The sequence below is a fragment of the Octopus bimaculoides genome, chromosome 26 (genome assembly GCF_001194135.2).
Source record: "Octopus bimaculoides isolate UCB-OBI-ISO-001 chromosome 26, ASM119413v2, whole genome shotgun sequence".
In the NCBI taxonomy this organism is placed as follows: Eukaryota; Metazoa; Mollusca; class Cephalopoda; order Octopoda; family Octopodidae; genus Octopus; species Octopus bimaculoides.
In genome coordinates this window covers 11,414,036-11,429,087 of record NC_069006.1, presented here as the reverse complement: position 1 = coordinate 11,429,087, position 15,052 = coordinate 11,414,036, and the positions used below count along the sequence as shown (strand labels likewise).

The window sequence follows — 15,052 nt, the reverse complement described above, 5'->3', positions numbered from 1 at the left end:
TATATATATATATATATATATATATATTAGAGAGAGAGAGATTGTTTGAAGTAATGTACAGATTTTATATATGAAGAAAAAGGTGGTGGTCAGAATTTTGGATAATTATTTATTAGTGCTTTCCTCTCATTCGTGGAGACTCCTCAGTTAATAAGTGTTACAGAAAATTTCTTTGCCTTTTGTACAAAAGTGGAAGAGGATGTGTTTTTGTTTTGTTATTTGTATGTGTGTGTATATAGAAAAAGAGGAAAGAAGGGAGGGGAGAGAGAGAGAGAGAATTACAAAATAGAGAGAAGAAAGAAAGAAAAACAACTTGAAATTTGAAACTTGTATCTATAGATTTGTGTATGCATGTGAGTGTCCGTGTACATTTTGATAGAAATCTTATCAAAGAGGAAAAAATTCAGAGCATTTGAATTTGTCGAATGTTTGTGTATACATTATACATACATACCACACGTTCCACATGCCATATATTGTACATGGCCAAGCGTACTGTATGGCTAAATAACCTGCTAAAAATAGTAGCCGAAGCTTCCCTTGAATCTTACCCTATCTTCTTAGAAAAAAGGACACATTTGGATAATGTGATTGTAGACATACTATGCCTCAAAAAGATGGGATGGTCATGCTTGTGTGGTTAAGAAGCTCACTTTTCAATCATGTGGGTTCTGGTTCAGTCCCACTGCAAGGCACCTTGTAACAACCGATACCTTGTAAGTTAATTTGGTTGATGGAAATTGTGTGGAGGCTTGTTGTGTGTGTGTGTGTTTGTCTTTTTTCTCCTCCACCCACTACCTGTCAACCAGTGTTGGTTTGTTTATGTCACTGTAACTTAGTAATTCAGCAAAAGTGATCAATAGAATATGTACCAGACTTTAAAAAATAAAATCTGGGGGTGACATGTTTCACTAAAAAGAACTCTTTAAGGTGGGCACTACGTTATGATTGCAGCCCTTTAACTGCGAACTTAAATTTCATAGTTATTCCGGTATAGAGAATCAATATTTTCTGTAAGTCATGTTGTCTCAATAAACTTGACATATCACAACAGAAAATAGCTTCAAACATGACGTTCCTCAACAAAAAATAGACTGCTGTATAAAACTGCTTTCTGTGGTTTAGAGTAATGAAATTTTGAATGGATATATCTGATTTCTGCTATAAAAATGTTAACCTTGAAACTGCAAAATTAAATTTCCTGGTTATTTCAGTAATAGTGTTAATTATCTAAATAGACTTGGTATTTTCTGCAAGTCATGTTGTCTCAATAAACTTGACACATCACCACAAAAAATAGCTTCAAACATGACATTCTTCAACAGTAGATAGATTGGTTTATAAAATTGCTTTCTGTAATGAAAGGGTTAAAAGATATGTATGTATGTGTATGTATGCATGTGGGTGTGTGTTTGTGTCTCTTTGTCTAGATATCAGGAGTGGCTGTGTGGTAAGTAGCTTGCTTACCAACCACATGGTTCCGGATTCAGTCCCACTGCGTGGTGTGGTACCTTGGTCAAGTGTCTTCTACTATAGCCTCGGGCCGACCAAAGCCTTGTGAGTGGATTTGGTAGACGGAAACTGAAAGAAGCCCGTCGTATATATGTATATATATATATATATATATATATATATATATATGTATGTGTATGTGTGTCTGTGTTTGTCACCCCCACCATCGCTTGACAACCGATGCTGGTGTGTTTATGTCCCCATAACTTAGCGGTTCGGCAAAAGAGACCGATAGAATAAGTACTAGGCTTACAAAGAATAAGTCCTGAGGTCGATTTGCTCGACTAAAGGCGGTGCTCCAGCATGGCTGCAGTCAAATGACTGAAACAATTAAAAGAGTATATCACTTGATGGTCATGAATATGCATTACTGTCGTACATCATTCTGCATGGACACTGCTGGCCATGGTGAAATATTACCTTGCTAACCATGTAACTGACCAGGCTATCAAATGTTGTTACACATCGCTGCTCACAATGCACTTTGCCTCATTTTAGCCTTTGAATGACACTGACCCACGGGTTCAGTGAGCAGGTCAGCATTCTCCTCTGATTGAAAGGGGGACTGGAGTAACATGAAATGAAATCTTTTGCTCTAGAATACAACATGCCACCTGGTCTGGGAATCGAATCAATCTAGGGATTGTGAGTGCAGCAGCCTAACCATTACGTCACACATGTGGTCAACACTCCTTTATAATTATAATTACGAAACATCTGTTCAGTCCCTCCATATCAAATATAAAGTCAACACCTCTTTATAATTATAATTATCATATGTGGTCAGTGTCTCTATGCAATTAAACCACCAAATCCTCTAAAGCTCTCATGTCCAGCTTTCTCTCTCCCCCGCCCCCATCCCAGCTAAATATCTGAAATAGCTGATCTCATTGTTTGTATATTAGGTTATTGTTTCGCTCCAGGCCAACTGTCAGTGAGCTGACCTATGAGGAAAGATACTCCAACTATGACCATCACTGCAAGACATTGCATCCACCACCCTTTGATCTACATTGTGTATGTGTAGGCGTGTGTGTGTGTGTGTGTTTTAAGACAGTATGACATAGTTTTTAGGTAATTTGACTGCTTTTTCTAAGAGGTTGAGCAATCTTGTAACCACTCCCTTATTGATGTGTGTGTGTGTGTACTCAAGCTTGTGTGTGTTGTTGATGATGTATATTGCCATAAGAGTGGATGTATATGTATTAGCTGTCTATATATCTGTCCAAGTGTGTGGGGGTGTGAGTGTGAATGTTTAGATGTCTATGTGCATGGTTGTCTGGATGTATGTGTGTGAATTTGTATGTGTAAATATGTAGATGTGTCTGAATCTATATGTCTGTAAATGTAATATGTCTGTGTGGGCATGTGTGTGTGTGTGTGTGTGTGTGTGTGTGTGTGTGTGTGTGTGTGCAAATTTGTTGTTGTTTGTCTGGATATGTGTGTCTGATTCCATCTATATATATATGTGTGTATGTAAGTACAATGTAGGTGAGCTGAAACTTTCAAGCCATTATTTATAAACAGTTATTTCTATTGTACCCAGTTTGTGTGTAGATATATGCGTAAATGTGTGTGTGTGTGTGTGTGTGTATATAAACTATAGATGTATGTATGGCGATACACATAGTGAATCTAAAATCTAATTGAATATACCACCTCTACTCGTCCATTACACATCATCTTTTGCAGACAACTCCCACTTCACCCCTCTCTCTCTTTCTCTCACTTTCACTTACATTACCCTTTTTCTTTCTCTCTTTCTGACATATATCACTTTTTATCTCTCACTCTTTCTCTCTCACACACACTTTACTCTTCAACTCTCATATATTTTCTTTCTACGCATCACCCCATCTTCCCCCCCACACACACACTTTCTCTCTTTCTATTACACTATTTTTCTCCCCTCTCTCTCTCTCTCTCTAATACATCACAACCTCTCATTTGCTTTCTTCCACACATGAATATCATATTTCTGTGTTACACACCAATCTCTCCCTCTCTCTTTCTCTCAAATTTCCCATCACACATCATGTGTGTGTGTGTGTGAGCTTGTGAGCATGTGTGAAGTTAAGTGTATGTCTATATGAGCATGTGCGGGGGTGCATGGTTGTTGTTACTGATAGATACAGATAGAGGATTATGGAGGATGTGACCATGTCATATTGTCTCTGAAGTTCTCATCAGCCATATTACCACAAAAGTACATATAGGTGTAGGCATGGGTGTCTGGTTAAAAAACTTGCTTTGTAACCTTGTGCTTCTGGTTTCAGTCCCACTGCATGGCACCTTGTACAACTGTCTTCTACTACAAACCTGTGCCAACTAATGCGTTGTGAATTCTGTTGACAGAAACTCTGTAGAAGCCTATATATATATGTGTGTGTGTGTGTGTGTGTGTGTGTGTGTGTGTGTGTGTGTGTGTCATAGTAAATGATCCACAACCACTTGAGCAAACTGAGTCCTCAACTTGTTCCATTTGCCAAAAGGTTTGCCAGGAACATGACTCCCACTTTATTTTACTGAACTCTCATATGTCGTTCATAACAAGAGAATTCATCATCACACATGCATGCATACATACATGCATATATTCTTTTAATTGTTTCAGTCATTTGACTGCAGCCATGCTGGAGCACCGCCTTTAGTCGAACAAATCAACCCGTTCTGTAAGCCTAGTACTTATTCCATTGGTCTCTTTTGCTGAACCGCTAAGTTACAGGGACATAAACACACCAAGATCTGTTGTCAAGCGATGGTGGGGGAACAAACACAGACACACACACATATATACACATCAAACTTCTTTCAGTTTCCATCTACCAGATCCACTCAAACGGCTTTGGTCGGCCCAAGGCTATAGTAGAAGACACTTGCTCAAGGTGTCACGCAGTGGAACTGAACCCGGAACCATGTGTCTGGTAAGCAAGCTACTTACCACACAGCCACTCCTGTGCCTATGCCAAAAGGTTTGCAAGGCATATAGTGTTATAATGAAAGCCATGGGTCTTGTGAAATTTAGCTCACCAGGGGTTTCCTGGTCAAAACATTAATTTATTTCACTATTTTTCAAGATGATAAAAACAAGACTGTTTGTCACTTGTGTTCAAAGTGGATGACGTTTGAACAAGGAACACACGTAAGGAAGAAGGCAGAAAGAAACAGACTTTGTGGTTTTCAATATAACAATCTTCTTCACTCTCTATGTTGACTGGTGTTGTACTTGTTGAAGCTTCAATACACAGTGTGTATATAAATCATCATCATCATTGTTTAATGTCTGTTTTCCATCAGGACTGTGGAGGCGAAACAAAATACTTCGACTCCGATTACTCTACTATTGGCACCTTCGACTCCTCTTTATGTAATTAAGTGATTGTGGTCTTCTACATATCTCATAAAGCATACACTGGTACTTTGAGTAGACCTATATGTTATAAATGCTTTATATTAAAGAATAAAGATATTGTGAGTCGGAGTGGGTATAGTTTTATCAACTGCGACTCCAGCTGCTCCTTAATTGTTTCCGACTCCACGATTCTGACTCTGATTCCACAGCCCTATTTTCCATACTGGCATGGGTTGGACAGTTTGACAGGAGCTGTCCAGACTCCAATTGTCTGTTGCGGCATGGTTTCTACAGCTGGATGCCCTTCCTAATGCCAACTACTTTACAGTGTGTACTGGGTGTTTTTTAAATGCCACCAACATGGCAGCACACACAGATGTTGGTGTCTTTGTATCTGTGTTTGTCACCTCACCACCACAGCCACCACCACTTCACAGCCAATGTTGGTTTGTTTATGTCCCTGTAATATAATGTAAGAGACTAATAGAATAAGTTACAGACTTATGAATTAAGAAAAAGTACTGGAATTGATTTGTCTGAGTAAAATCCTTCGAGGCCCTGCCCCAGCATGGCAACAATCCAATGACCAAAACAAATAGAAGATAAAGAAGATATATTTGATGGTTGTTAATGTAAGGAATGACAACATAGAATGGAATATTGTTGCTTCAATTGATTCCAATGTTTGTCTGAAACTTTTGTCACTGGAAAGATAAAAAGTTTAAAATGACCAGGGACAAGATTTGAACTCAGCATCTCTCTCTCTCTTTACTGATTCTGCTAATCCAACACCATCTTGTCTGGTGCCATACTAATCCTGCTGTCAGCATCCACTTTGTGATGATGATTTCTAACACAAAGCACAAAGTTTGTAGTTTGAACAGGGTGGGCAAGTTGGTTATGCCAACTGCAGTATTTGGTATTTTATTGTCCCTCAGAGAGATGAAAGGTAAAATTATCTTTGGCAGGATTTGAACTCGGAATGTAAAGGGTCAGAAGGTATGCTGCAAAACATTTTGCTAGCAATTCGGCCAATCCACCACCCAAATAACAACAGCAATAATAATAATAATAATAATCCTTTCTACTATAAACACAAGGTCTGAAATTTTGGGTAAAAGGGATAGTGCTTCACTGGTACTTCATCAATCCCAAAAGGATGAAGGGCAGAGTCAACCTTGGTGGAATTTGAACTTGGAACATAAAGAGGGACAAATTGCCACTAAGCATTTTGTCTGGTGTGCTAACGACTCTGCCAGCTCACTGCCTTATATAATAATAATAATAATAATAATAATAATAATAATAATCCCTTTCTGCTCTAAGCACAAGACCTGAAATTTGTGGGGTTAGTTGATTACATTGACCCCAGTACTTGATTGGTATTTTATTGACCCTAAAATGATGTAAGGCAAAGTCAGCCTTAGCAGAATTTGAACTCAAAATGTAAAGACAGACAAACTGTCACTAAGCTTTTTGTCTGGTGTGCTAATGGTTCTGCCAGCTTTCCACTTTTTGTAATAATAATAATAATAATAATAATGATAATGGCTTCAAATTTTGCGACAAGGGCAGCAATTTTGGGGGAGGGGATGAGTCAATTACATCGAAGCCCCAGTGTTCAACTGGTAATTATTTTGTTGACCCTGAAAGGATGAAAGGCAAAATCAACCTTGGTGGAATTTGAACCCAGAATGTAAAGACAGATGAAGTGCTGCTAAGTATTTTGCCTGGTGAGCTGACGATTCTGCCAGCTTGCCACCTTACATAATAATAATAATAATAATAATAATAATAATAATAATAATAATAAGAGCACTTAGAGAGTGCAAACCTCCACCAAAGCAACACCAACGTCCTCTCAATGATTAGCCAGAGATGATTTTTAAAATGAGAATATCTGAAATAAACTCAACTGCTATCACAAACAAGAATACTAAAAATGAACCCGACCACTCTCAAAAATTAAGTAACAAAAAAAAACAGAAAAATAATCCAGAATCCTTCTCCAGTACCAGAGCGTTCCCAAAATCTAATCAGTTTGTGCCAGTCACAAGGCCAAACATCGCTGAAAGTTACATCCAAATCCATCCAGTAGTTCTTGAGATATCTTGTCCATGGACAAACAAACAAACATGACTGAAAATCAGTACCTCTGTCTTTGCTAAGGTGGAGCTAATAACATAACAAAGTAGGAAGGGCATCCGACCATAGAAATCATGCTGCAACAGACAATTGGAATCTGGACAGCTCCCCAGGTAGCCAGTTCCTGTCAAACTGTCCAACCCATGCCAGCATAGAAAACAGGGCTGTGGAGTCGGAAACAGTTAAGGGGTAGCTGGAGTCGAAGTCGGTAAAACTATACCCAAGGCACACAGGGCTGCGCTTGGAAGTGCAGTGAAAACACGTGATAAAAATAAGACTACTAAGGTCAACAAAGTTTTGGTTAACATCCTTGTATTCCTTGCTTCCACCCCACCCACACAGCACTCCCTCCTCACTTTCATTGCTTATATTTAATAACAGCAACATAGAGTCTCGTTATTAATTATGTTAAAAATGTTATTCAATGATAACAAGTGTGCCCAAACACTTGTTATTCACTGAGTCTGCTGAATGTAGCAGGTTCAATATCTCACACAGACATATTACTATTTACTTGAAACAATCACAATTGTCAACAATTGTTTTATGTTAAACTTGAAAGAATTTCTCTGTTGTTGTTGTTGCTGTTGCTGCTATTGTTATCACAATAATGTTTATTATATTTTGTTTGTTGTTGCTGTGATTGTTGTCTCTGCTGTCATCATCCAAAAGAGATGTCTAACAAGTATTTCTTTGTTTGTGATTGGTGACTGAAGCAGGAAAAGACAAAACAAAACACGGAAACTAAGTGGTGTAGGATAGACAAGGCTGGAAAGTTTGAAGTCAGATCCTTTCGTTTCTGGCAAAGCCTTTTGCCTCAGCGAAATATGTACGGAAGGTGCATGAAAGAGATTGATATATGGTTCAAGATATATAAAGAAGAAAAGACAAAGACAGGTGAGGGGTCAACAAAGTCTTGTAGTTTGGGGCTCAGGGAAAATGGAAGAGTCTTTGACATTTTGAGCCTATGCTCTTCAGCAGAAAGGGACGAGGAAAGAAAATGGAGAGAGAAAAAAGGGTCTGGAAGAGTGAGAGAGAGACAGGCAGACAGATAAAAATATTGATCTCTAAGTAAATATTTATGAAATGTGAGTGAGAAAGTGGAGAGAGAGAATGAAAGAAAGAAACAAGTGGTGACCTATTGGTAAACTTCTGTGGAAGGTGAACAAAGAGAATGAGACACAAGTATTGACCTGTTAGTAAATTTCTGTGTGAAAGGTGAACAAGAGAGAGAGGCTCTTTACATTCTGAGCTCAAATCTTGTTAAGGCCAACGACTTTACCTTACATCTTTCTGGGCTCAGTAGAATAAAGTTCCAGCCAAAATATCCTACCTGTTTTGTGTTCAAACTGACCAGATCCAGCCTCTCATATCTACCCTACAATGTTTTGTATAGATAGCTAATCTAAATGTAACAGCATGTTGGCAAAATACGTTTAGAGAGGGGGAATAAAAACAAATGCTTGCAGTTTAACCCTTTGGCATTTAAACTGGCCACATCCAGCTCGAATATTCTGTTTTATGTTTAAAAACAGACCAAATCTGTCCTCTCAACACCTACCCAACAATATAGCTCTAAAAATAAACAATTGCAGCATTGAAACCTTGAAGCTACGAGATAATGCAGGATTAAATCAAAATAATATGAATATATAAGCATTATATTTGACAGAGTAATCTGGATGCTAAAGGGTTAAATGCTGCTGAGATCCATTTTGCTTTTCATGCTGTTGGCCTTGATTAAAAAACAAAAAAGAACCAGTGAAGTATTGGGGTTGATGAAATCCACTAACTTCTCCCCTCAGGATTGCTGGACTTGTGCCAAAATTAGAAAGAATTATGATTGATATTATATTATTATGGAGGTAGTGAGCTGGCAGAACCATTAGCGCATCAGAGAAAATGCTTTACAGCATTTCTTCCAGCTTTATGTTCTGAGTTCAAATTCCAGTAAGATCAATTTTGCCTTTCATCCTTTTGGGGTCGATAAAATAAGTACCAGTTGAACAGTAGGGTTGATGTAATTGACTTATTTCCTTCCCTAAAATTGCTGGCTTTGTGTCAAAATTTGAAGCCAGTATTGTTATGGTGGTGGTGAGCTGGCTGGCTGGGTGGTTAGCATGCTGGGCAGAATGCTTAGTGGCATTTGTTCTGGCTTCACCCTCTGAGTTCAAATTCCACTGAGGTCCGCTTTGCTTTTCATCCTTTTGAGGTAAAAAAAATAAGGACCAGTTGAGCACTGGGGTCAATGAAACTAACCCCCTCCCCAACAATTTCAGACCTTGTGCTTATAATAGAAAGGATTATTATTATGTTGGCCACATGGAGAGGATGGATGAGGAGCGGGTGGTAAGGAGGGTGATGAAGGCAGAAGTGGTAGGCAGCAGAACTCGGTTTGTGTGGATGGATGGACGGAGTGAGGAAAGCTTTGGTGGTCAGAGGTGTTGGAGTGAGAGAAGCAAAAGAGTTTGTTAATGATAGGAAATCTTGGAGAGTGCTTGTGGACAAATGAGTGAATTTGATGTTGCTCAAAGGGGTATGGAACCAGCATGATGCAGTGGGGTTAAACCGGCCCCACTGCTGATATTAGGGGTTGCATTCTATGCCTGGGGCTCGTTTCTTTGAGCTAGGAAATGAATGGAATGCCTGGGGTGTGTCTTGTGGCTACCCCCTCCTAAAAAAAATGCTGAATAGGCCTGAGTATATATATATAATAATAATAATAATAATAATAATTATTATTATTATTATTATTATTATTTACTAGTGGAGGGGAGTTATGTCCCCACACCAAACTGACACCTCTGACATAAAGTACCATTTATGTACTGGGTCATGCAGTCTTTGCCGCCACAACCTTGTACAATAATGTCGCAATTAGAGGAACATCAAATAAAGTATCTTGTGGTATTTAGTTAATGACATGGATTTAATCAACTAAACCCTTCTCTCTTTCAGCCTGTCGTTAATATTAGGAATACTATTATTAGAAATGGTATTAATTAGTGCTGTTGGTGGTGTTATTTGCTGAAAGTATTTCTACAGTAACTACTTTGTTTCTGCCTATAAACACACTGACTACTGTGTGTGTGTGTGTGTGTGTGTGTGTGTGTGTGTGCCTGCCTGCCTATCTGATCTATCTATCTATATATGTATATATATCTGATATATATATATATATATATATAATGTCAGTGTGTGTTATTAGCAATTTTCTTTGTTCAATGGTATTTCCATTCAGTCTCTCTCTAAGTCATTCCTCTCTCATAAACAGTAACTTTTTCTATGGACTTCACCACACTTCCTGTTTTCTGGCTAACCTTTGTGTGTACATATGCATAGTTGTGTATGTCAGTGTATGTACAAGCATGTGTTTTGTAATTAGAACAGTCTTTTATTTGTCTGTTTAACCAACCGATTGGTACACTGACAATGCCAGCTTTAGTCACTTTTAACAGTTCCTCTCTGAGGATGGCTACAAGCATAATGGAATTCTAGGTTTTTTTGTTTTGTTCTTTTCCTTTTTTAGCAGAGACATGGCCCCTGATGCAGGTAGAGTCTAGACTGCTAAAAAATTTGAAATAGTGAAGTTTATGAAACTAAATACAAAAAAGTAATATTTACAATCCTGGAGATATTTCCATCAAGTTTAATAGTGATTTCTCTATAATAAATGCTCAACATTTTTTAACAGCCACTTTTCCAGTTTTTTTTTTTCATTTAAAATCAGGTATAAAATAGTGCAACTTATACATGAGTAAATATGATGTGTGTCTGTGTTTGTTTGCATTTTCACTTCTCCAAAAATTGCTGAGTTGCAAGCAGTGAAGTTCTTATCATTTCTCCTGTCAACAAATTATCTGCTAGCTTTGTGTCTTTGAAGGTGTGTAGAATAAGAGTTCCCTTACTTGGAAAACAGGTAAGGGTTAGCGACAAGAAGAATGTCCTGTTGTAAAACAATACTGCCGCAATAGTATGTCCTTCCAGCCCATGCTTGCATGAAAAAAAATGGAAAAAACCAGATGAATTTGTATAAATGAAGTTATTGTTGTCATTCAGTTTATAAAACGGATTTTTTGTTTTATTTTTCTTCTGCAGACCAAGAAAAAGATTGAAAGCATTAAAACAATTCTGGATTCCAAAAACATTGAATTTACTGAAATTGACATTTCCAAGGATGTGGAGGATAAAAACAAGATGCGTTCATTGTGTGGCAATGAAACAGCCCTCCCGCCACAGTTGTTCAATGAAGACGAATATTTAGGGGTGAGTTGACTGTTGTTTTCTTTTGAGTTTTTGTTGTTGTTTAGCTCCCATTTTTGTCCTGATCCATCAGCCCCCCCTTTTTTTTTTACCTCCCATGTAATCTCCCACTTCAGCTCTAACCCCATGTGAAGTCTTTTAACTCTACCCTCATCCTTCTGGTTCACCTTTTTATTCATCAGTCAATGATATTGCAGAGACAATAACTTCACCACCTCTGCTGTACCTGAGCTGTTTCCAGCAGCAAGTGCCTGGCTCCAAGTACACTTACAACCTCTCCACTTGTGGATATGTCACAAAGAAAAGTTTAATACATTTGCAGCATCCATGGAGCAGCAGGGAATGCCAGATATTGGTTAAATATAACCATGCATATCTGTGTGAGGGTCCCCCCCTCTCTCTCTGTATTTTCTGTAGGGGTTTACTCCCTTAACCTTCTTTAAACACTCATTCCCGACAAGGTAGCTGGGGGTTTATCAAATTATTGGGCTTGGTTTGTGTAGAGCCAGCCCTACTTTCTCATCCTTCAAACTTGTATTGGTCTGATGCAACAAATACCACAAGCTCAGTAGTTATCAAGACGCAGGATTTGTCTGGAGTTATCTTCTCTTAGATGAGGGGCTAAAGATATGAAGAACCTCATTTGGCATGGGTCCTTTGGGGTGTCTATGACTGGCATTCTTCTGGAAGCAATTCCATGACATGTTAATTAATGCATAGCTATGACCCTGAGAGGTGCTACTTCTCCAGGTTAGAGTAAACCTGAGTAAAATAGTGCTGAAGAAGTGGTTCCATACTACTCAAAACTCCAGAACTCCTGAACCAATGCAGCTTAACCCCTTAGCACCCAGATTATTCTCTCAAATATAACACATATTCATTCACAATAAATATGAATTAATCATGCATTAATCTTGTAGCTTTGAGATTTCAGTGATGTGAATGTTTGTTTTGATTAATGTTGTTAGGTAGGTGTGAGAAGCCAGATCTGGTCAGTTTGAACATAAAGCAGATAGAAGATTTTGTGCTGGATATGGCTGGTTTAAAGCCATACCTTGAACCTCAGCCGTATGCCCCATGTAAAGTTCCCCAGTCCATCCCTTTACTACATTGGAAGTTGATCGTGCACCAGTGAGGAAACCTTAGTAGGAAATAATAGCCAAATCTTCCTTAAAATACAACATATTGTCATAAATAAATAAAGAACACTTTGGATTATGTAGCCCTAAATACTCATAAACAGATAGGATGGTCATGGCTAGAATGATCAGAGTTCACCTGGGGCTAAACAGTGACAAGATATTTTGTTAAATGAAAGCATTTTAGACATACCAGGTGTCTTGTTCTGTAGAGGCCCTCCCTAGATAGGCCAGTATATGGTAGTTTATTGTATATGAGGTATTCTGTGATAGTCTAGTCATGTTTATCCTTTACAGTGGAGGAGAACAAGGTGGACTTGACCAGAGCACAACAGATGCTGGTTTTTCTGCACCTGTTGCTGGTGGTGATGCAAATGTTGAGGACAGTATTTTGTGATGAATGAGGTTGTTGATGTTGCAGTTTTTTTTTTCTGTGTATATGCATTCTTTTTTTAATAAGGTTTGTCTAGATTGAATGAGAGAGATGGTGTAATTGTTATGTAGCCTGGGTCAACTGTGAGAAGATGTGAATGTGTTTTGTGGAGAAAGAGAGAGAGAGAGTTGTGAAAAGACATGGGTGTGTTTGTAAAGAGAGACTCTACTGAGTTTGAGAAAACACATTTATCCTTGCAAAAAGAGAGAGAGAGAGAGAGAGACAGCTTTCAATAGACTTGAGTATGTTTGTAACAAGTTAGATTACACTGTCTTTCCTTCATGGAATGTGAAATATTTGCACAGCAATTAAACACCTCTCTTACTTCACCATCCCTCCTCATCACCTCACCTTGACCTTTCAATCTCTCATTACTGACTTCTTGTCTTCTCTTTGTAATCATTAACACTTACTACTTCCTATCTGTCATACATCAATGTGTACCTTCATATTGATGTGTACTATATCATACATTCATGTGTACTATGTAAGATCATTGTGTACTGTGTCACATTGATGTGTACCATGTCATACACAGATGCATACTGTCAGGTGTGGATGTCATCATTTTATGCCTGTTTTTCCTTGATGGCCTGGGTGAGGCCGGTTTCACATCATGTTGCTGCTGCCTTTGTGAAGTTCAGCAGTCTAAGATCCAAACCTCACCAATGCTTCCTGCATCTTCACCCTTTCACCAATTCCACTTACATCATGTGATTTGTTTCCGTCCAATCATCTGCTTTTATATACATCACTTTCCCTTTCATCTGATTCCTCTGATGTCTATTTTATCTCTTTCCACTCATTTCTGTTCCATCATGCATGGCTGTGTGTTTAAGAAGTTTGCTTCCCACCTCAGTTCTAATTTCAGTCCTACATGGCACTTAAAGCAAGTATCTTCTACTATAAACCCAGGCCACCCACAGCTTTATAAGTGGATTTCGTTCATGGAAACTGAAAGAAACCATCTTGTGTGTGTGTATGTATATATATTAAAATTATAAATAAGGGTATCTAAGAGATACAAAGCCAGAAGCCCAGGGTCTGGGATTATCCAATTTTTACTAGTTTGTCTTTTGTCTTTTCACCTTGTGCTGTATTGAATACTTGATGTGGTTTTAGAGTCAGGTTTTGACTGCTTTTTCAATTATTCATAATTTTGATGATTATTATAACCTGTAAGGTTTTTTTCTTCTTCCCATGCTGCCACTAGATTTCATAGCTATTTAAAATAACAATCTAGTGGCTGTGTGGTAAGTAACTTGCTTACCAACCACATGGTTCCGGGTTCAGTCCCACTGCGTGACACCTTGAGCAAGTGTCTTCTACTATAGCCTCGGGCCGACCAAAGCCTTGTGAGTGGATTTGTTAGATGGAAAGTGAAAGAAGCCCGTTGTATATATGCATATATATATATATATATGTGTGTCTGTGTTTGTCCCCCCAACATCGCTTGACAACCAATGCTGGTGTGTTTACGTCCCCATAACTTAGCAGTTCGGCAAAAGAGACTGATGGAATAAGTACTAGGCTTACAAAGAATAAGTCCGGGGGTTGATTTGCTCGACTAAAAGGCGGTGCTCCAGCATGGCTGCAGTCAAATGACTGAAACAAGTAAAAGAGTTATTTATATATATATTACAATGTATGTAAACAGCCAAAGTTTACTTTTTTAGAAGCATTGAGATGTTTTGAAATATACAGACATGGAAATATTTTACTTTCAAATGCATAATAATAATGCTGAATAGCATGAATAGGATAGAACATCCTTATATTGTAGAAAAACTTGTTAGCAACCAGCCAGGAGTCTCATGGCTGGTTGCTAACAAATTTTTCTGCAATATAAGCATGTTCTATCCTATGTAGGTAGTGGGTAGCGATTTTCTTCACTACTTCAGGGAGTGACAACCCTGCCTGACATGAGTCCCGGGTTCAGCTGGCTCCGGCTGACAGTACCCGGTATGGGCCCCTATCTAGGGTTACAGAAAAGAGACAGCCTTCAAAGAAATTCAAAGTGGAGCCTCATAAGTGGTTTAGTGTTCGACTCAACACTCTTCCGGCAGCTCCTGCAACCAAGCTGGTGCCAAACGTAATGCTCTGCACTCCTTTGGACTACGTCAGCAAGGTCAAGAGAGGAATCCTGATGATTGGGCTACCCAGGATTTTCTTACATCTAGCGCAGTCCTGCGCAAAGCGGCAGAGGAC

General features: G+C 38.5%; 1 protein-coding gene across 1 annotated transcript in view; it reads left to right on the top strand.

Moving 5' to 3' along the window:
- LOC106882359 (SH3 domain-binding glutamic acid-rich-like protein 3) overlaps window positions 1-15,052 on the top strand; it is a 37,371-nt gene that overhangs the window by 15,273 nt on the left and 7,046 nt on the right. The window contains exon 2 of the mRNA XM_014933013.2: window positions 11,108-11,275. Within this exon, the coding sequence (XP_014788499.1) occupies window positions 11,108-11,275 (168 nt within the window). The remainder of the gene's footprint in view (window positions 1-11,107; window positions 11,276-15,052) is intronic.